Raw genomic sequence first — 23317 nt, 5'->3', positions numbered from 1 at the left:
ATACTCCATACATACACACATATACATAGACATGCACATCCCATATACATACATGTACACACACCATAAATGGTGTAGCTAGGTTTTGAAGTGACAGCACTTTACACCAATGTGATTTAGTGATTCTGATCTTTTACATCTATTTTATATCACACACTGCTGTGTTCACCATTTACAAATTAGATAGAAATAACACCACACAGGACTGCCTGCTTCTTCTGGGTATCAGAGTCTCCTGGACACACTTCATAAGATACAGGTTCACAGACCTCATCCTAGAGTTGTGAGGCAGAAATCACTTGGGGAGGGCTCCAGGGAGCAAGATCGCTGGATGATTTTCATGTGTGTTGGAGGTTGGGAGCTTGTGCTTTGGAGGGTAGACAGAATTCAGACAAGAAAAGATCAAGAGAACAAAGAAGAGCAGAACATTTGGTGGGCACCACCCTGTATGGATTGAAATCTAGGTTCCCCCCAAGCTCCATGTCACTTTTGTGCCTCAGTTGGCCCATCCATGAAAAAAATCAATCTATGAAATTATGACATTTACCTATTGGTAACCATGAGGATTGAATGGGTGACATGATATATATTTGAAGAGGGCCTGGTCTAGGGCTCTGGATGTGTTAGCTGTGACATTGTCCCATGCCAGATGAAGGACATGCACAAGGATTGAGTTTATGAGAGAGAGAAGCACACTTAGCAGTCCAAAGCTGAAGGCTTGGCAAGTGGTTTGCAAGAAATTAACCTGGGAGGTTTTTGCTTTGTATAAAGAAAAGGAAAAAAAAAAAGATCATTCTCACAATGATTCTAATCTGTAGTGAAGCCTGAAGATCTGCATTAGATTAGTCTTAAATTTTTATCATGTGTGCATGTGTGTGCACACATGCAGGTATGCATACAGGTATGTGCATGGGTACGTGGAGGCCAGAGGTAATGTCTGATGTCCTCCTCTGTTGCTTTCCACCTTATCTTTTTAAGTATTTTTTATTTTTGATAATCTATTTATATTTGATAATTATTTTGATAATCTCCCTTTCCTTTCCTCCCCCCGAACCCTCCCATACACTCTTCCCCACTCTCCTCTAAATTAATTAACTCTTTTACCACAAACTGTTATTGTATGCATATATATTGGTAAATATAACCTATAAAGTCCATATAATGTTACTTGTATGTATATTTCAAGGCTGACCATTTGGCACTAGACAACCAATTGGTGTGCTCCCTGGGGAAGACTGACTCTCTCACTCCCAGATTTCCTCGGTTGCCTTAAGTCCTTTGTGTAGAGTTGAGACTCATAGGCTTTCCCTGTCCGGTCTGGCATGTTCATTGGTGGCATCCTTCTTCAGCTCACGTTTGGGTGATCATGTTGGTGAGTCTTGACAGAGGTAGCTTCTGACGTTACTTGGAGACACAATCTCCCAGCATATCTCTGGCCTTTTTACAGCCTTTCTACCACCTCCTCTGCAATGTCCCCTGAGCCTTATCCCTCTGTTTCTTTAGATATAGCCTTGCACTGAACATGGGCCTGGACAGTTTGGCCAGACTGGCTGGTCAGTGAGCCCCAGAGAGCCTCTGTTCCCTGCCTCTCCAGTGCTGGGGTTATGGGTGTGTATCACTGTTCTCGGTTTCTTCTTTTTAAACATGGATTCTGAGGATCCTTGTGTTTGATCTTTATCACTGAGCCATCTGCCCAGCCGTTAAATTCATTTATTCTTTTTATTTGCTTATGTGTTTATTCATACAGTACTACATTATCTAAGACTGGGTACTACAGGCTAAAGTAACAATGGTCCCCGTTGAGCTACACTCCTGGCTCTAAAAGATTTAATAAAGATGACCAGAAAATTCCCAGAAGTCCTGGTTTCATTGGAGGAGGCCTGCTATTCAGAGTTGAAAGGTATACTAAGATCACAAAAGTGGGGCTGCAGAAATGACTCAGTGGTTAAGAGCACTGACTACTCTTTCAGAGGACTCAGGTTCAATTCCCAGCACCCACATGGCTCACAACTGTCTGTAATTCCAGTTCCAGGAGATCTGACTCCCATGGCAAAACAACAATGCACATAAAATCAGAAAAAAAAAAGATTACAAAAGTGTGGCCCCTAACTGCATATTTTATATCTGTTTTCTTAGGCATGTCCGGAAAGTGGTAGAAGTATCCGGGAGGTCCAGTGTGCATCCTACAACAACAAGCCATTCATGGGCCGTTTTTATGAATGGGAACCATTTGCAGAAGGTAAGGCAACTGGCTTGTTCCCCTGACTCAGTTGTGTCAGTAGGAATTATTATTATTATTATTATTATTATTATTATTATATGTTATCATCCTCACTTTGTTCTCCCAACCCTGCTGTTATTCGGTTGGCCCTGGATGTGTTGAGGTGATCCTGGCTGGAGAAAATGTGACACTTAGAGCAGATGGACTTCAGAGGTCTTCAGCAGTTGTCCCGTAGCCCAGAACAGGCCTGGACTGTCCTTGACTGTGAGGTGCGGCTGAGGACAACAGCCAAGAGGGTCAGGAGAAGTGGTCCGGTGCAGGGTGTGTGGAATGGTTGTCAATAAAGCATGAGCAAGCAGAGAGCCAAGAGGTTTGGGTTTTTATTTTTGACTTATTTTTTTTAAGATTTATTTTTATTTTATGTGCATTGGCGTCTCACCTGCACGTATGCTTGTGTAAGGATGCTGGATCCCCTGGAACTGGAGTTACAGGCAGTTGTGAGCTGCCATGTGGGTGCTAGGAATTGAACCCAGGTCCTCTGAAAGAGCAACCAGTGCTCTTACCAGCTGAGCCAGCTCTCCAGCCCTGTTTGTTTGTTTGTTTTTAACTTTGTTATCTGTCAGAAGGACTGATGTGTGTGCTTAAGAAATCATGCAGATTGATAATTGTTTCCACATCAGGAGACTTCTCATGTCCCTTCCAAACGTAGAAGTATACCAAGACCCCTTGCCATGTCCCAGTGATGGTCAGAAGTTAGCAGAGCTTCTCAGTACTGTTCCACATAATACAGTCATTTTTTCGTTGTCAAGATTCACATGATAGCATGGAGTGTGAACTAAGCTATGTTTGGTTCTGAGATGTTTCCTACAACATAGTCTTAGCATTGGTCCAGGACAGCTTACGGGGATTCTACACTGGCAGCCCTGCTGGCTTGAGGAGGAATTCTGCTACCTTGAAGATCTTTGCCTGGATGTTATTTTTTGGCTTCAGCCCAAGGCAGCAGCTGGAGTTGCTGGGGTGCCCCAAAACTAAAGTCCAAAATATTACTACGATGTCCAGGATCTTGAAATGTCGGGGAGGGCTTGATGGTAAGATGTGCTGTGGTTCATGAGGAATCTACTCTTGGGGTGCGGGGTGGGGGCAAGCCAATATCGCCTGAGGAGATATTAAGGTACCTGTCCTGTCCCTTGGTAAGAGAAGAAGGAGACTGAGGACAAAGTCCCTACTGTTTCCAGAGGAAAGTCTGTGAGTTGTTAGGTTCTCTGGCGGTCCTGTGACCTCAAGGTTGTTAAGAACAAACTTGACTTTAGATGAGATATGGGACCCAGTCTGGAAACGTATACGGATAAGACAGAGCCAGGAAAAGGCAAATAACTGAGAGAGGATGTGAGGTCCTGGGGCAACAAAGGACGGAAGATTCAAGTTGGGTGGGGAGCATGGGAAGGAGGGCCCAGGGCCCCAGGAGGAGCGGGTGCGGGGGGGGAGAGAAAGAATCTAAAATCCTTGGGGAGTAAGGGAAGTTTGATCTTTTCCTTTCTTAAAATGCTATGTTGAATTCAATATAGAATTCTAATTTGGATCCTGAATGAGAAGGCCATTGATGGAAAGCGTGGTGAAATAGCAGCACGTGTGTAGTTCAGATGGGAGCACTATGCTAGTGTCTCAGTTCAGATGGGAGCACCATGCCAGTGTCTCAGTTCAGGTGGGAGCACCATGCCAGTGTCTCAGTTCAGGTGGGAGCACCATGCCAGTGTCTCAGTTCAGATGGGAGCACCATACCAGTGTCTCAGTTCAGATGAGCACTATGCCAGTGTCTCAGTTCAGGTGGGAGCACTATGCCAGTGTCTCAGTTCAGATGGGAGCATCATGCCAGTGTCTCAGTTCAGGTGGGAGCACCATGCCAGTGTCTTGGTTTTATGTAAACCTTCTATGGTTTTATAAGACAGGAATAAGTTAGATGGAGGGTGGAGAAGATTGCTTTGTACTATTTTGGCAACTGTTCTGTCCATCTGAAATGGCTTAAGATTATAAACTTTTTTTCATAAGAGATTTTATGCTTTCATTTAGGTTGGTCGTATGACCACTCTGTGGTTTTCTGTAAAGGCTTTGTATGGGTAAGGAAGAATACACAGGATTGTATTGTGTAACCCCATCCCACCCCTATTTGTATCCATGCTAGAATCTCAGTATGCAACTTCTATTGTTTGTTAGTAGGGTTGGGCTGTTGCAGATATAATTACGTAGGCTAAGGGGGTGGGAAGATGACTCAGCAGTTAAGATCATTTGAGGCTTGTCCAGAGGACTGGTGTTCGGTTCCCAGCACCCAAGCTGAGCAGCCCACAACCACCTGTACCTCCTGCCTCAGGGGTTCTAGTGTCTTATTCTGGACTCCAAGGACATCTGCATGTACACATACACATTCCCACACACAGATGTAGACATCTACACATAATTAAAAGTGTACTAACTCTTTAAAATTAATTGCATGGATTAAGTCTATTCTGGAGCTGATGGGTTTATAACCCTAATGGATGGTGTTCTCATCAGAAGAGAAAGTTCTCCTACATCCCATAGTGTCCAGCAATCGTGATGCTGTCACTTGGCTTGCAGGCACATCTGTGTCTCTGCCTTCATCATAACTTGGTGTCTTTCTATACGTCCGTGAACTTTCTCAGACCATAAACTGTAAGATGAAACGAACCCTTTCCTCCCCACTTGCCTTTGGTCGTGGTGGGTTATTTTGTTGGTTGATTGTTGTTTTGTTTTGTTTTTAAGGCAGGATTGCTCTGTTAAAGCCCTGGGTGTCTTGGAATTCACTTGGTAGACCAGGCTATGTCAAACTCAGAGATTTGCCTGCCTTTGCCTCGCTTGTTCTGAGATCAGAGTTGTGGTGTGCAGCCAGCCGTTAGCTGGATCACAGCAATAGAAACCCAAATAAGACTGTGACCGTGTCAGTAATCTTTCTAATTGTAATCGGGATGTTGGTTAAGGTGAGTTCATAGTGAAGATGGGTAAATCCTTGTGTGATATGACTCCTGTCCTCAGGCATACAGCTGAGTATGCCAAGAACCCACTGTAAAGACATAGACAGCCATGACAGGCAGACAGGAAGTGAAGCAGTGTGGCTACAAGCAACACCAAGGATTGCCAGTAACTGCCGGAAATAAGGGAGAGACATGGACAGATTTTTGCATGCCCTCCTCTCTGACACTTTAGAGAGAACATGCACACTCCTTGACTTTCATTCCTGGCTACCACATGTGTGAGTTTGTTCCTATTGCTAATAGTGTCTGTGGCATATTACATCAGTGCTAGGAAACTCACAGTCTCGATGATTTTCAATGTTAAGAAAACCACAGAGTTGTCTTTTCTGATCATATTTCCATACCTGAACCCTGTTTTGAGGCATGGATTCCTTGGGCTAATATCCACATCTCATGAAACAGAGGTAGTCAAGTAGGGCTTGGGCTGACCTTAAAATATTCTTGCATAAAAGTCAGTGAGAGTTTTGGGGAGATGGCCATAAAAGTGCTTACCATGCAAGCATGGGGACCTGTGTCCAATTCTCAGCACCCAGTAAAAAGTCAGGCATGGTGCATACTTGAAATTCCAGTGTTGGGAGATGAATACAGACTCAAGGACTCACTGGCCAGACAGCCTAGTAAACGTCCTCAAGGTAGGTGGTCCCCAAGGTTGACTATGGTCTCTGTGTGCGCAGCCACATGTGTGTCTCAGACCACTGAACATGCACGCACACACACACACACACACACACACACACACACATACAGAAAAAGAGAGAGAGAGAGAGAGAGAGAGAGAGAGAGAGAGAGAGAGAGAGAGAGAGAACAGTGTACTTATCTTGACTACAAGCCACATCCAAAAGAGTCCAGGGTTTAACAGCTATCTCCTAAACTCAGTTAACTAGAAAATTCAGCCGTCTTTATAATATTTACTAACAGTGCTGTTTCTCACAGACCTACAAGGAGACAAATGGTTGCAGGAGGTGCATTTAGTTCAGCTTTGTTTAAATAATTTTTAATCTTCTTACTCAAGTTATTTTTTTTCCCTACTAAGACTCTCTCCTTAACTTCATTCTTCTTCCTCTCAAATGACTCCCAGGCTGAGCAGTGGGAGGGCGGCGATGCTAGTGTTTCTGTGTTGTGTTCAGACTTGACGGCTGGATTTTGCATTGGGCCCTGGGCTATGTTTGTATGTCTTCTGCTATTCGCTGGTGCCTACTTAGGGACACAGCTGCTCTCATTCAGCCCAATGCCACATAGAATAGTAAAAGCAGAGAACAGGCTCTGATAAACACATTTGTTTCACCAGATGGTTCTTCTTGGGCCTTGAGTCACATTTCCTGGCTGTGATGACCTCGGCTCAGATAATGCCTCTAGGAATTTTTCTCACAACTCTGGACCTGAGCTTGTAACAGGCTGAAAGGAGAACCAGCGTGCCCTGTGTCTTGTTTGGGGCTGTCACCTCGGCTCTCTTTTACTCTCATATTTGGCTTGGATAATTCGTTATGTGGTCACAACACCTCGAATGGAACAGTTTAACAAGAAGACTTGGACACTGGGGCAAATTATGTGGTACTCCATCTCTTGTTACACATGATGACTGCATCCCGGGTCCCCTGGAGGTGCTGAAACATTGGGTGGTACCAAGTCATCATGCTACGCAGAATGGTGCACAAGCTAAAATTCAAGAATTGCTCACTTCTAGAATTTTCTACTTAATAATCTTTTAGTTAGTATTGACCCTAGATATTGAAACTGGACGGTGAAACCAGACATAAGGAGACACTACTGTGCCTCTTTTCATCAAGGACACTGGGGCAGCTAACATTCTGGTGTCAAATTTTGTTAGGGTTGCTGTAGTATAGACAGCAGATACCACCCTTTATTTACTGATTCATTCCATAATGCTGGGAAAGGAACCCCGGGCCTCCATGGGCCCAAAGCACTCTACCATATGCCCAGCCCAGATAACAGTGTTAATTCATAGCCACGGGGGCAGATTTGTGTTTAGGTGAATTCAGTATGCTGTGTTCCTGAGAGATGAGCTAAAGAGAGTGGACTTCTGAAAGCCCAGGGTGAGGCTTAGTCAGGAATGGCAGCTTGTCTGCTGGTGACATGTGACAGGAGCAAGGCAATTAATTACTTTTGGTCAGGAGTGGCTAGCGTGTGCTGCAGTGACATCCCCGGTCCTAATGACTTAACTAAAAGTTTCTTTTGCTCAGACTCCATAGTCATACAATGTGTCCTACTCAGACTCCATAGTCATACAATGTGTCCTACTCAGACTCCATAGTCATACAATGTGTCCTACTCATTGGGAGTCCCCAGCTGGTAAAAGCTGCATCTCAGTTCAGACTTCTTCTGAGATATGGGCAAGGAGACACATGATTCATGCACAGAATTTTTTTTGGGGGGAGGGGGTCCAGATAGGGTTTCATCGTGTAGCCTTGGCTGTCCTGAAACTCACTCTGTAGACCAGGCTGGCCTTGAACTCACAGAGATCTGCCTGCCTCTGCCTCCCAAGTGCTGGGATGCTGGGATTATAGGTGTGCGCTGTTGCCACTGTCCAGCTTCCTTTGCAGACTTTCAAAGCTTCAGCTAACAGTAGTTCACACTGTTTGCACTCACGTCCCATTAGCCAACGCAAGTCACATGCCAGTCTTCACTTCAAAGGAAGCAGGTTGCCATCATCCTACTATATATTAAGAATTGGGAAGAATAGACTCTTAGTGATAGGCCCTAAGGACCAGGGCAGGTACAAAACTTCATTGAATTACTTTCTTTTAAATCCCAGTGACTTTTATCAGGCTGCTTGCAAGAATAGAAGGTTTTGTTCCCGGGAGTGCTACTACTAATTCTGGTCTGTAATATCCACAGCATGCCACGGGACTATAAAGTTCTTCCCATTGATTAGGTCTCTGTGGTAGCAGATATTTGTGATATCTGGCATCAGAATGTTAGTACCAGATGCCCAGGGTACCAGTTCCCTCACTAGCCATGCTGTTGACAAACAAAAACACATGCAGTACTATCAAAACCATGAGCCACAGTGAGGGAGGCATAGACTAAGTAAGTGTAATGGGTTGGTCTAATGGGTTGGCATTAAGGTGTTCCTTAAGTCCTTAATCCTTAGGATTTATGAACCTTTAGAGATGACAGGAAGGCCTCAGGGAAGTGGAAATATCTCATTCCTCAGTTAGGAATCTAGACTGCCCTTACAAGATCCATTCTCCGAGCTCTCTCCTATATGGTGGGGGGACTACCTAGCAAGGCTGGGTCACGTGTCTGCTTTACAGATGGGGTGTCATGGAGAACAGAGCAAAGCACAGAGGGCAGCGTCTCTAAGGAGACAGAAGGATAGTTTTTGTTTCTTCCATGTTCATATTTAAATTAGTGTTGACCTCAGCTAGTAAGATGTCCAGGAGGAGGCTGAAGGTGTGAGACTTGAACTTAGAGAGGTCTCTGAGGTCTGAAGATTCATATTGAGTCACTGACCTCCAAAGATGATTGGATAAGACCTTCAAGGGAATTTAGAATCCACAAGGTGGATCATATAAGGATCAAAAATTAAGCTTTATATCGCAACAAGGAAGCAAGATGAAGAGACTTGGGATTGGGGATGTAGCTCTGTTGATAGGGAGCTTTCCCAGCAGCTATGCTGCTGTGGTGGCTTGAAAGAAAATGACCTCCAAAGGGAGTGGCACTATTCAGACATATGGCCTTGTTGGAGTAGGTATGGCCTTGTTGGAGCAAGTGTGTCACTGTAGGGGGTGGGTTTTGAGGCCTCCTATGCTCAAGCTATACCTACTGTGGGATACAGCTCACTTCTTGTTGCCTGAGGATCAAGATGTAGAACTCTCAGCCCCTTCTCCAGCACCATGTCTGCCTACATGCTGTAATGCTTCTCACCATGATACTCATTATTTATGATATTTATAATTATTTATGATGTTCTCTTTTATTTACAACAATGAAATTTATGGAGTAGATATTTAGGTCCTATTATATTAGATATATTAGATAGGACTAGATACTGAAGTCCCAATTTATTGTGTTTGTATTTGACAATGGAGCCTCTAAGAAAATAATTGCAGTTATATGAGGTCTGACGGGTAGGGGGACCTGAGCAGATAGGATTAGTGTCTACAACTGCAGAGGCAGGTGGAACTCTGGCACTCTGTGAGTTCAAAGCCAGCCTGATCTACAAGAGCAAGTTCCAGGATAGTCATCAGTGTTACACAGAGATTCCCTGTCTCAAAAAAAAAAATGAGTCTGCCATGTAGAAGACATATTGAGAATGTTCACTGGTTTAAGAAGAACGAGAAAGGCTTGTTGAAAATGGTGGAGAGATTAGGATCCCTGTGGACCAAGAAGATGAGATTTTCACAGAGGAGCAAGGATTCATATGTACAAACCTGCTCTGTCCTAGAAGCAGGGAAGCTGAAGAGACACCATCTTTTCTTCCTGCAAGATGTATGCTGTTACTTCATTGCACACCTTTAAAGAAAGCTTCTTTGCCATTTAACAAAAAATAATTTATTCAAGACAAATGAAGTGTATATCCATAGTGATGTTTGCTTCAAAATATTCATAGTACTTCTTTCCATAAGAGATCAACTGGAAACAAACCAAGTACTCATCAACAAGATTCTACATAACCTAGCTGTACATTTCATCTGGTGAAGTATTATCTGGCAATAAAAAAGAATGTGCTACTGACACGTATAAAATTCTGGTTGAAGCCCAGAAACATCATGGTGAACAGAATCAGCCAGAACACACTGTCCAATTCCTTTTCTGCAATGTTATAGAAGAGGGGGGAATCATACCACAGCCAGGTTATGGTGAAGGGATTCCGGTGTTTGCCTGTGCAGGTGGTGGAGAGGATTAGCTGGAAGGGAACATGGTGGAACCTTCTGAATTGATGGTTGTGTTCCCTATTCTAATAGACATGGCTGTTACACAGGTGTGTGCAGTTTCCCAAACCCACAGGACTGTTCCTTTGTAACCCAAATATTTTATTGCAGAGCTGCACTTTGAAAAAGTACTCTTTGGGCTGGAGAGATGACTCAACAGTTAAGAGCACTGGATATTCTTCCATAGGACTGAAAGAATGAGACTGTCTGTCACAGAGGAGCAAGGATTCGCTAGAAGCCTTTCTATGAACCTATTCTGTCCGAGAAACAAGGATGCCAAAGAGACACTATCTTTTCTTCCTGCGAAATGTATGCTATTACTTCTTTTTGATTCCCAGCACCCACATGACAGATCATCACCATCTGTAACTCCAGTTCCAGGGGATCCAGCACTCTCTTAATGGTCTCTACAGACACACCAGGCGCACTTGGGTTGCGCAAATATACAGGCAGGCAAAACATCCATGTGCATAAAATGTAATTTTTAAAAAAGAGATTTAAAAATATATTCTCAAGACAGTGAGATGACTTAGCGATGACTAAGGATGCTTGCTGCCAAGCCTATGACACGCATTTGATCCCCAGGAACCACGTGATAGAAGAAAAGAACTGATTCCTATAGAAAGTCCTTTTGACTTCCACAAATGTGCCTTAACACACACACACACACCACACACACACACACATACACACACACACCACACACTCACACACACACACTCACACACACACACACACACACACACACACACACACACACACACAGAGTGCAATTTAAAAGTTAGTCTCTTTGCCCTTCCTTTTCCCTTTGTCCTTTCAATTCTGGAAAGTGACCTTTATTGCCAATGTAAGTGTTATAACTGTAAAAATTATTCTAAGATTTCCTAGTCCCTCACCCCCTTTATTTGAAGTTCTCTGTTTTTGTTGCCAGAAGAGGAACAGGAGGATTTTTAGGGGAAGCAGACTCAGAAATGCAGACTGGCAGCGACAAGACCGCTAGAAGCACAAAGGATCTGCCTTTGACTTCCGACAGGAGCTGTGGTGGTTTGAGTGAGAAGAGCCCCATAGGCTCATAGATTTAAATGCTAGTCGCTAGGGGGTGGAACTCTTTGGTAGGATTAGAAGGATTAGGAGGGTTGGTCTTGTTGGAGGACGCGTGTCACTGCCCAGTGTTTGTCTCTGTCTTCTCCCTTCCTTCCTCCCTGTGCCCTTCTCTACCCTCCATCCCATCACCTTCCATCCTGTCTCATTTCTGCCCCTGACTCTCTCTCTCTCTTTGCCTAAGGATTAGGATGTAGCTCTCAGCAGCTGCTCCAGCACCCACATGCCACCGTGGTCCCTGTCCTGATGATAATGGACTAAACCTCTGAATCTGTAAATAGACCCCCCCCCCGTTAAATACTTCTCTTATAAGAGTCACCTTGGTCACAGTGTCTCTTCACAGCAGTAGAAGTAAGACAGAGCTCAGTCTCCCAGGTAGATAGAGCAAACGGGAGGGACTGCTGCAAGCTAAAGTGTTTCTCTACCAAAAAGAGTCAGTCAAGAAAAGGAAGAGGCAACCCACAGTTGGGAGACATTACTTACAAATTTTGCAGTTTATATAAGGAATTTAAATGATCCAACACATGAAAACAATCCTGTTTGAAATAGACAAAGGGCTAGCATAGACATTTCTCAAGGACATACAAAAGGCCAACAGATGTATCATAAAGTGTCTGACATCACTAAATACCAGGGAATGCAGATTAAAGTTTCAGGGTGGCATGTCCTCACACCTGTCAGCTGGCTGTCAGCACAGAGGCTGGCTACCTGCCTGGCGTTTACAGAGGGTGCTGAGGATCTGAACTCCAGATATCAAGGTTGAGGGGTGAATGCTGCACTCTCTAAGCCATCCCCCAGCCTCTGGGCAGGTCCCTTCATACCTTTGGAAGAAGACTGGAATTGCAGTCTAGCTGGGGGTTAGTGGTCTCCCATTCTTTTTGCTCTGCGTTCCCAAAGACTGTACGAATGGTCTCCCTATGTGTGGATGGCATGAGGCTGTGTGGCTCCCATTTGCCTATGGTGATTATGCTAGTCCAGCAGTGTGCATTTGCACATGGGCGTGGGCTGCCACTCTTTGTGTAAGAGGGTGGCCTCGGGTGCTGGGGAAGCAAAGGGAGGCCGTGAGGACTCTCTTCCTTCTCCTCTGATGGCCTTACTCCTTCCTACTCTGTGGGTTGGCTCTACTCTTCCCTCCCCTCTACAGGCTTATAAATGTGGAATGCTTCTAGAACATGCCTGCTGCTTGCCTCTGTACAGTTGTCCCTGACTGAAGAGGAAGGTGAGTGCAGGATGGGGCCTGTTTCCCACACTCTCTGCGTCTTGTCACTGGGAACTTGAGGCTATGGAAAAGGAAAGATCCCTAGAGGGAGAAAACTGCCCGGCTCTGGGGTGTTCTGGAAGGTGTAGCTGGTTCTTGTGAGAGAAAAAAAAAAAAAAAACCAACATTTTCCTGGCACTTGAAGCTGTGTCATTCTGAGTAATTAGTGAAAAACAGCCCAAGGGTGTGTTTCAACATCTAATAAGCAGATTAGCCTCAATATGAATAATCTTAAGGATTTGAAATCAAGCATAGAACTTAAGCCCATTGCAAAATTTTAAACAATGAGACCCAATCCTGTTTTTTCCCTCCTAGTGTTCTGCAAGGACCGCTTCTCAGAGTCCTGGGAGTGCAGCTGCTCAGGATGGCCAGGGCTGATGTCATATTCCACAGCGGCTTCATTCTGCAGGCTGTGGCAGCACATGAGGGTTACATGGACTCTCCAGGTCATAAAGAAAAAAATGGATCCAATAAAAAACATAATAAGTTACGAGCATAAGGAAGATGGCTCAATCAGTAAACTGATTGCCTTGCAACATGAGGACCTGAGTTCAAATTCCCAGAACGGGCAGAAGTCCCAGAGCTGTGGTGCGTCCCTAGGGTCTCAGTGAGGGTCCCCGAAGGCTTGCTGGCCAGCTCGCCCTAGGCCATTGAGAGATGGTTTCTCTCACAAAAGGTGGAAGGTGTCTGAGGACCGACACCTGAGGTAGTCCTCTCGCTTCCACATACATGTCACACCCATAGCTCTGCATCCATGTGCACATGCACACACTGAGATGCACATTACATAAACGCAGCCTGCTGGACTGAGCGTAGTCCTGTGCCTCAGGGGCTCACAAGGAATCTCTCCCCTCCTGCAACCAAGCTGTGACTGATTCATTTTCTTTGAAAAACAAACAAATGTGTTTGTACATGTAGGACTATCAAGACTTTTCCAGGAAATCCTGGGGCTCTCTCTTAATCCCTGCAGCATTCTCTTCTCGCTCTCTCAGAGGCCACCAGCTTGTAGGTTGGAAGAGGGCACACAGAAGGAGTGGTTGGACTTTTTGTCACACCTTGCGTGGATGCTGAGAAAGGCCCAGCATCCAGGGGATTTGGGGAGAGGGTTTATGATTAGACGCTGACCAACACATGGGCAGTGTATGTTTAAATTGTAAGTTCAGCTCTCCCTTTACTTACTTATCAAAAACATTCTCTCCCACTGACATAATCCATCCCCCCTCAAAGCTGTTAAATAGCGCCCATCCCTGTCTCCAGTTCTCAGAAATTGCAGAGAACATTCCATGATTCAGTGGTACTTGCTTCCAAAGGATTAAAGAGAAAATCCCATGTATATCTATAGTTCCAGGAAGAAAGAGAGAGAATGTTCCTACCCCCACCTGGGTGAAGCTGGCCTCCAGGCATGCTTATCTTATCTTTAGGGTTTGCCCTAAAGTGATTATTTATAGCCTAGCTACCCTCCACAGGCAGCCCTGTTGAACTGAAGACCCAGGCTTCCCCACTCAGATCTTTTAAAGTAGCCAACTTGCCACCCTGGATTCTCCTTCTGCAAGGCTGTAAATACTTCTTTCTCCTTTCTTCAGCTGATTGTCGGGGTAAGGGACATACAATATGTTTAGCATGTGGGCTGTTCTCTTTAGCATGTAGTGCACTCCTCCTGGGTGCCAGCTCTGACTGAGCATGACTCAGGAGCTGGGCTCACAGGAATGTCAGGGATTGATTAGTGATGTCTTGGGGAACGTAGTGGGGGAAATAGTAGCATACCTGCAGCCTCAGCTCTGCAGCTTTTCAAGTCCTGCTTACTAAACTAAGCATGTTGACCTCACTAATGCTTGAGAATTTGGGATGAACCTATACCCCTTATTGAACAGGGATGGGATTCGTTTTATTTTTGTATTTTTGGGGAGACAAGATCTTAGGCGTACCAACCTGGCCTTGCATTCTTTACGTAGAAGAGGTTAACCTTGAACTTCTGATTTTTCTGCTTCTTCCTCCAGTAGTGCATCGACTGCAGGTGTGCACTGGCACACCCAGTTTGTGCAGTGCTGGGGATGGAAGGCAGAGTTTAAGGCGTGCCAAGCAAACACATGCTGAGCAATCAGCTACATCCCCAGCCCCGGGGGCATGAATCTTAGGTGTTCATAAAGTTAGCCAGGTAGTGCCTTAGGCGACACTGCAACCGTCTATAGTAAGCTTCTGATTTTAAAATTCAGCGATGGTGGAAAGGCAGTATAAATGACTATGAATACACACCATTATACATTGTTGAACATGGGCTCACATTTTGAATGGAAATAAAAACTCAACACTATGTATCTAACAGTAAGAAGACTTATAAAGACTGATGGTCAGAGATAGGCCTCCATTCTTAGTGCAATTGTGTGTCTGTGTCTGTGTGTGTGTGCGCGCACACACACACACACACACACACACACATGTGCATGCACATGTGAATGCGTGTTCATTTGGGAGAGAAAACGGATGCATGTGCGTGGAGGTGGAGGTCTGTATCAAACCTTAGGTGCTACTCCTTGGGTACCGTCCATCTTGTTGAGCCTGGAGCCAACTAGACTGGAGCCAGTCTAGGCTGGCTGTAGTAAACTTAGATCTGTGAGCTCAGGGATCTGCCTGTCTCAGCCTCTCCAACACAGGATTACAAGTGTGTGCCACCATGCCTGACTTTTTGTACATGGTTCTAGGGATCAAACTGAGAGCCTTATGGTTTATATGATAAACACTTTACCTACTGAACCATCTCCCTAACCCATCTTAGGAAAATATTTTAACTTCAGAAATTTTGGGTGGGGCAGTGAATCTAAAGGAATGAAACCAAGGTGGTTGAAAGCACCACAGCATCTCTGACATCCACCTTTTCATTCTACTTTTGGCTCTACTTCCTGTCCGCATCTGCAATTGTATCCACTGTGGCAAAATGAACTGAGATGGCAGCCGTGGTTTGTGTGTGCACTGTTCTGCTTCCAACACAGCTCGGAGAGCGTTGCCATCAGATTCCAAAGTCACACAAATCACCATCACCTCTTAGCTGCTGTCTAGGCTTCACCAGCAAATAACTACTGGGGGTCCCTTTAACCCAAGTGCTTTGTAGCAGAATATTGGCAGGGATGTATTTTCCTCTGGTGTTGTTAATTGTGACTTATGTTACCCAGGACTACAATTCACAACCATTTTTTGTTTAACCAAAGAGGTATTTCTAGATTTTCGCCTTTTCTTTCCGTTCTGTGACTGCCACTGTTTCAGCTAGGTCACTTTTGGCTGCTGACAGTGTCCTCTGATCTCGAACGGCCTCTCTGAAGTAGGCCTGTTTCTCTGGACTTCTGAATGCAAAGTCTAAGAGAGCACCAAGGCTGTCGTCCCCGTCCATGCGAAGCAGATGCGGTTGTCACAGCTCCACTACACTCTGTTGTGCCTTTCGGTGGGTCGTGTCCACTTTTCAGTGAGTATTCATTCATTTTCCTGTCTAGCATGGTAGACAAATGCTGCCACCGCTGCTGCTGCCACAGCCGCCGCCACCACCGTCAGTCACCGTCTCACATTACCATTGTGAACAGACGTGGTTAGCCGTGATTAAATGGTTCAGAAATAAAGACGGTCAGGGGGTGTTGTTCAGGTGCTAGAGTCCTTGCCCACCGTGCCCAAACCCTGAGCTTTGATCCCCAGCACAGTGTATAAACCAAGCCTGGTGGCACATGCCTTTAACCCCCAGACTCAAAGAGGTGGAGGTAGGAGCACCTGAACGGACCTCCTCTGGGTTCAATAAGGAACATAAGTCCTTCCCAAACTTTCAATCTTCTAGTGGGGTCACTTGCTAATTATTATGAGTGGGGGCATTTGAAATCCAAGGTCAAGTTGCAGGCCAGCTCGGGAGACATGAGACCCTGTCTCAAACAAACAAAAGCAAGTTCTTATGAGTACCCAAATAAAATGCATACTGCTTAGTATTAAAGAAAACAGGACCAAGCTCCGCCAAAGGCTCCCTCTGAGTTCTAGTGTTGACATCAAGATTTTAAAAGTGCTTCACCATCGACAACCAGTCTGAAAGTCAGCAGAACTTTAACTGTTACTGAGAAGTTAAGGGAAGTCCAGAGCCTCAAAGCCCCTCTTTGCCCGTGATTGTTCGGTGTCTCTGACATCCTCCTGGCTTGTTATTTCTTTGTGAGGCCAGACTGAGGAGAGTGAGGCCCCTCGTGGGGTGGGAGCTGAGCTTCAGAAGGACTCAAGGCAAAGATTAAAGAGGAAGAGAGGCTCGAATCAGCACAATAGGACGGCAACAAGAAACTGGTAGAGCCGCCAAGGATCTCACATGGTGATTCATGAATTTGGTTCCCATCAATTCTATCTGGAAGCTCACAGCCACCTGTAACTAGGCAGATCTTAGTCTGGCTTCTACAGGCACCTAGGCTCATGTGTCCACACTTACACACAGGCATACACACATATACATAATTAAAAATAGAACCTTTAAGAATAGGTCAGATTTACACAAGACAGTGGAGCTTTGGGTTTGGGGCAAGTCGTTGGTACATTAGTAACCACGGGAGGCTGTGCTGGCTCTGTTCACAAGATCTGCCCCTCATTTAAAAAGAGGGAGAAGATGGAGGCGTGAGCTCTTACATTCCAGCCATCCAAGTACGCTACGCTCTTAATGCCCAGCAGGTTAGAAGGGGGGAGCAGATGGGATGTACACAGCGCAAATTCCATTCATTAAGGTTATGTAACAGCTCATCATGTAATAGCTTTGGCCTTCATCCAGGGAGTGTGTAGGTATTGGGCTTTGCATGCTTAATAGACCTCCATCAATCAATCATGGCTCCGTGTCCAACACCCGGTTGCTGTTTGTTTAAGCCGGCTTTGGTGATTGTATAAATAGCTCTAGCAACCTGCGCTCCCACCCTGGGTGATAAATGGCACGTTTTAAACATCCTCCAGCAGCACGTGATCCAGGGCTGTTTATGGTGTGTGTTCTCGTGGCTTCTCCAAGTCTGGGAGTACGAGGCATCTCACTCACCTCAGCTCCCCGAGTCTCTGCCTTCTCAATCAGCCAGTGTCCTGCCTTGTGGAACCTGGCAAGGGCCAGGTCTGGGGCTGCCAAGTGAAACTGTGACTCAGGACTGGACAAGTGAATTGGAGTTCACACAGAAGGCAAAGGTTCACTTTTCGCCCCTTGAGAAGACAGAACACTGCTTGGCTGTTTCTTAAAGCCATCCTTTGTTCTGAACAAAGGTCAGAGCCTTCTGTGCTCCAGCCTATACCTCGCGAGCACTGAGATTAGAGGCTTGCACTGCCATACCTGGTTTATACAGTGCTGGGAATAGAATCCAGGGTTTCTTGCATACTAGGCAAGCACCCTGCCAAATCTTGGGGTAGCAGGAAGAACAGCTGGTGGAAGAGAGCATGCCCCTGGGCACAGCCTCCTGGGGCCACAGTTTCTTATGTGGAAAATTAAGAAACAACTTGCTCCCATTGTGAGGTTCCAGGGAGATGCTGTATATAAAGATGAGTGGAAATGTTGTCTTCCTTTTGCAGTACTGGAATGCCTGTTGCACACATGACTTCCTCGCCTCCAAGAGGGAGGCAAGCTGGGTACATGAGGACAGAGGAGGAAGAAACATTCTTGGTAGAGAGAAAAATATAAGCAAAGGGTCCAGGCAGAGAATACAGAATACAAAGTAGGGTGTGGTAGCATTCCTGCCTGGGTCGTCACCACCTAGGAGGTTGAAGTAGAAAGTTCAGGAGTTCAAGGCCAACCTGTGCTACGTGATTGCCTGTCTAGAAAAAAAAGAATGAAGAAGGAGAGAAAAAAAGGAAGGAAGGAAAGAAAGAAAGAAAATGGAGGTGTAAAATAAAATAACAGATGGTGTTGGGAACGTCAGTGAGACTCCTTTGGCTGGAGCAGTGGTGTATGAATGAGAGAAATGCCAGGTAGGGTTGGCGTAGATTACTGGGGACAGTTGCAGAGGGTCTCACATAGGAGGCTGAGGAAATTGAACTTACTTTATAGGCACTGAGGGACAAGAGTAACAGGATCACAGCTGAGCTTCAGGAAAATGGAGCTGGCAGCAAAATGCTGCAACACCTCCGGGATTGAAAGGGGCAGAGATAGCGACGTATTCCCAGATTTGGCAGTGATGTTTCCAAGTGTTCTGAAATATATAAACTACATGTTTCAAAATGATCATGAGATTTTGTGTCTCATCAGCACTTAAATCAGTGGTTCTCAGCCTGTGGTCCACAATCCCTTTGGGGTTGCCTAAGACCACTGGAAAGCACAGGTATTTACATTATGATTCCTAACAGTAGCAAAATTACAATTATGAAGTATCAGCAAAAACAATTTTATGGTTGAGGTCATCACAGCATGAACCATATTAAAGGGTCGCGACATCAGGAAGGATGAGGACCACTGACTCATTGTTTTGAGACAGGGTCTCATGTAACCTAGGCTAACCTCAAACTCACTGTGCAACCAAGGATAGCCTTGAGCTGATCCTTCTGCCTCCTTGTCCCAAGTGCTAAGATTTCAGACACAATATGTATGTGTGTGTGTGTGTGTTCTTTCTCTTCCTCTGACCGTTGTCTTCCTTTCCCTCTCACCTTTTCCCCTCCCTCTCTCTTTGTGTACCTTTCAGGGTTCGTGGTGGATGAGGGGCACAATTGGGGGGGGGCGGGTGACTCAGCACGGAGTGAGTCCCAGGAAGGAGCTTGGGACTTGAGCTTGGGGTGAGCCCAGTGCTTCAGCTCTGTTGCTGAAGACCTCTATGTTCAGCTTTTAATCAACCCAGACACTCAAAGGGCTGGTTTGTGGCCCAAGTAGCCAGTGTGGTCTGTAATCAAACTCAGTTCAGCTCAGTTGATTTCTAAAACTCATCTCCCCCCCCCCTTTTTTTGTACACGCTTATGTGTGTGGAGACCAGGGCTTGGTGCTAAATGGCATCTTTTATTGCTTCACTTTATTTTTGAGGTGAGGTCTCTTGAACCCAAAACTTACCAATTCAGCTAGACTGGCTGGCCTGCAAGTTCCAGGGATCCTCCAGTCTCGAAGATCACAGGCCTGCCACCCTGCCTGGCTTTTAACACGAGTTCTGGTGACCTCACTCGGGTCCTCATGGTGGATGAGACCCCAAGCACTTCAATGATTGATGTGGCTTCCCAAGTTCAACTTCCATAATTCCTGCCTTAGTAAGAACAATGAAATACCTGTGGGTTTCGCAGATGTGCCCCTGCTCAGGAAAACCTAAGTATGTTTAGCACCTCTATGTGCATGCCATTTGCAGGTTTGCTGCTGGAAGTGTATCATCATCCCCCCTCCACCCCGTTTGTAGTCTGTAGCTATGGTTTGACGGAGCTGGGAGTTCAGTGTCTCCTTCACAGAGACCCTTAGACCGAGGGCAGCCCAGCTTCGTTTCTCTCTGCTCACGGGCACGTTTACAACAGTGCTTGTTAACAAACTAAAAATCATTTTGTGTTGTGAAAAATAGCAGCTAAATGAGAGGCTTTTTTAGTCAGCGAAATTCCAAAGTACAGTTAACTTTTCAGCGTAATGCTGCGGACAGGAAACCCGTGCGACTCTCTATGGAAATGTGATTCAAGAGAAAGCTGGGGGCCTCTATAAACATTTTTGTATTTGTGAATCTGGGAATTTGAGAAGGTTCCGGATGTATGCCTCAGGAATGTCAAGAGTCTGCTATAAATCCAAATTTCCAAAACAGATAAATTGCTGAATGACTGTGCAGATTGCAAAGCGATTCTTCATTTTATTAAATATTTACTGTGTGTCCACCCTAGCAAAGTCCTTGAGTAAATGGCTTGGGTTTGATTTATAGAAAGCCAGCATATATGGTGCTTTGTGACACAGTTTGTTGCGTGGAATGGCCTTTCCAGAGCACTAGAAAATTTTGAGATTATCTGCATGCCATTTCAAAATATTTGCATGTATGAGAGGGCCTCATTCAGTAGTTACAGATTGCTTTAATACTGTCAGGAAATTGGTATTATGAGGGATAATCCTAAAGCCGTTTGATAACAAAGGTTCTAGTTACGGGTCCATCGTGGTCCTATGTACCATCCTGTAGCATGGAGCCATGTGACATAGTCATTAAGCAGTCACTGTTGAGTCTCTCTGCTCCTTGACAGAGGATTTGGTATTCCTGTCATCAAAAAAGTGAAATTGCTCTCTGTGGCAAGAAGTTTTTGCCCTGGGAGCATCTAGGCAGCATCTACCTCCTTCTTTCTAAGGTCACAATGACAAACCAATGTTCAGTTCCACCAAAGGTTCCCCCTGGGCAACCTACGAGTTTATTGATCTCTCTTCCAGAGCATCTACGCTACTGACAGGTGTTTGGGTAACCCCAAAGGAGCCACTCTGGAAAGTCTTCCCTTAGCATGAGTGATGGCTTCCCCATGGCTATGCAGATGGGGTCCTTCTCAATCGCTGTCCCTGCCCCCTGTATATTCTGTTCATAGCTCCTTCTGAAGACTCCGAGGCCACTGGGTCACAGGCAGTGATGGCAGACTTGCACTTGACTGGCTGGGAGTAGCTGGACACTCAGGTGAGGAGCATCCACTGTCAGCAAGTCCACCGTGGTGATCTTTGCAAGCTGGCTCAGCTGAGCTCTTCAGGATGGTGGCTGTGACTGCTGGGCTAGGACAATGGTGCTGTGCAACACCCTCTCAGAGGTTTCAGAGATTAAACAATCCCTGCACCTGGCACCTGCTCTATAAATGTTACCTGTTCCAGTATTATAGGTAATATTGGCATTTGTTCATTACAAAGATGAGTTAAGCTGGATATTTCTTTCCAAAGGATGTGCCTGTAGCACAGATTTGGTTTGTTCCTGGTGTCTTAAAGTTCCTTTCCTTTACTGTTATCATCATCATCGTAATCATTCCCATCATCATCATCATCATCATCATCATCATCATCATCATCACAGACTTTGACTGAATAGTTCATTTCCTATGCTTTATTCTCAAGTACCAATATTTTGTCTTCTATTTTATCTATTCTACTGGCAAGATTTTACCCTGAGTTTTCTAATTGGGTAATCGAATCACTCAATTCCATCTTCATTTCTGCCTGTGTTTTCTACAGTATTCCTCTTTGTTGAATTCACTTTTTAAGTCCTGAGCTGGGTTTGTAGTTTTATGTAGTGGGTGTGCTTTCTGGGCCTTCAATCAGGAACTTATTTCTGTCATTTTTCAACTGTTCAGGTGTTTTATGCTGCCCTCCTTAAACTCCTTGAATTCTTTGATCGCGTTTAAAATTATTCTTTTAAATTCTGTGTCCAGGGCTCTCCTTGATAATTCTCACTGGAGAATATTTCTATAAAGCTGGTGGTCTTTGGGAGAACATACTGTGTTGGTATTTCATATATTCGTGTTCTCGTCATGGGAGCCGGCATGTGATTTTGTGGATTGGGAGTATGTCTGGTGTGAGGTTCTAGCCTGTCTATGTTGAATGGAAGTATGGTTTTGTTTTCTCTGTTCTCCAGACTTGGTTAACTTGAGATCAGAGAGGAGGAGATTGTAAATTAGTCCCTCAGAGAGACTCAGTGTTGATTTTTGATTGGTGACACCAGCGTGATTTGAATTTACCTTTGGGGGTTGACAAAGGACACAAATTGAGTTTCTGACAAAGTCTAAGATTGGAATGATGGCTTGGGCGAGGAACTGGGCAGACTCACAAAAAAACATCTGAATATGGCTGGATGGGCCTGGGCACAGAAGGGCAACCCAGGGCGAAGGATATGGTGCTAGGCTGTGACTAGCAATTGCATGTCTGTGACTCCTAGCTTGGCCTGGTATGGAGAGAAAATCCTCTTTAAGGTGCTTATTGGCGAGCATTTTCTCACAGCAATGAGAAAAGCAGCTAATTTGACATCTGAGTTTCACTCCTTGGTGTGAAGTGCACACAGACCCAGTGAGCGCTTGTGTGCTTTCTCACTGGTTGACTTCATGTGCTTATTCCTCCAAGCAGATACCGCACCAGAAACTGGTTTATGTGCTGACACTGCCCAGGATTGCTACTCATCCTTTAGTCTGTTTATTTAGATCTCTTGCAGTTTGCAAGCAGACTCTCTCACTGAACTTAGAGCTTGCCACTTGGGCTTGACTGATAGTCAACAAGCCCCAGTGATCCTCCTGTCTCTGCTGTTCATGGCACTGAGATCACAGGCTTGTACACATCCAGCTTTCTGCACGGATGCTGGAGATTGAACTCACGTTCTTACACTTCTGCAGCAAGGACTCTCACCCATGGAACCATCGCCTTAGTCCCAGTATTTCCATTTGAAATGTATTTGAGTTAAAGGCATAGTCGTAAATACTCACTGCCTGCAAAATACAACAGAGGAAAAAAAACTATTTTATAATTAGCAAGTAGGAACAAAGGACTGGGGATTTGGTCAGTAAGTGGGATGCCTGCCTATTATGGATGGAGCCCTGGGATCTTGTTAAACTGATGTGTGGTAGGTTAGGTTTATAATTCGGATACTTAAGAGGTGAAGGCAGGAAGATCAGAAGTTCAAGGTCATCCTTGGCTGCACAGAAAGTTTGAGGCCAACCTAAAAAAAAAAAAAAGCAAAAAGGAAAAGAGGGAGGAAGAAAAAGGAAGGAAGGAAAAAAGGAAAAAACGAAGTGTACACATAGCCTGTGATGATTAAATATATATTTATGGAAGGCAATAGGAGGAAGTTCATCATTTTATGGAACAGTGGGTTAACATTTAATATTTAGAAAACTGTGCTAGTATCCAAGAAAAATCGAGTATAATCTGCTTATT

The 23317-nt window shown here is 45.0% G+C and overlaps 1 protein-coding gene across 2 annotated transcripts in view; it reads left to right on the top strand.

Moving 5' to 3' along the window:
• Thsd4 (thrombospondin type 1 domain containing 4) overlaps positions 1-23317 on the top strand; it is a 567279-nt gene that overhangs the window by 138758 nt on the left and 405204 nt on the right. For both annotated transcript variants that reach the window (XM_087905294.1, XM_087905295.1), the window contains exon 6: positions 2137-2239. In XM_087905294.1, coding sequence (XP_087761420.1) covers positions 2137-2239 — 103 coding nt within the window. The remainder of the gene's footprint in view (positions 1-2136; positions 2240-23317) is intronic.

This window comes from Myodes glareolus, chromosome 4 (assembly GCF_982192425.1).
Source record: "Myodes glareolus chromosome 4, mMyoGla1.1, whole genome shotgun sequence".
NCBI classification, from domain to species: Eukaryota; Metazoa; Chordata; class Mammalia; order Rodentia; family Cricetidae; genus Myodes; species Myodes glareolus.
The sequence above is the reverse complement of the archived record's forward strand: the minus strand, read 5'-3'. Positions and strand labels throughout refer to the sequence as shown.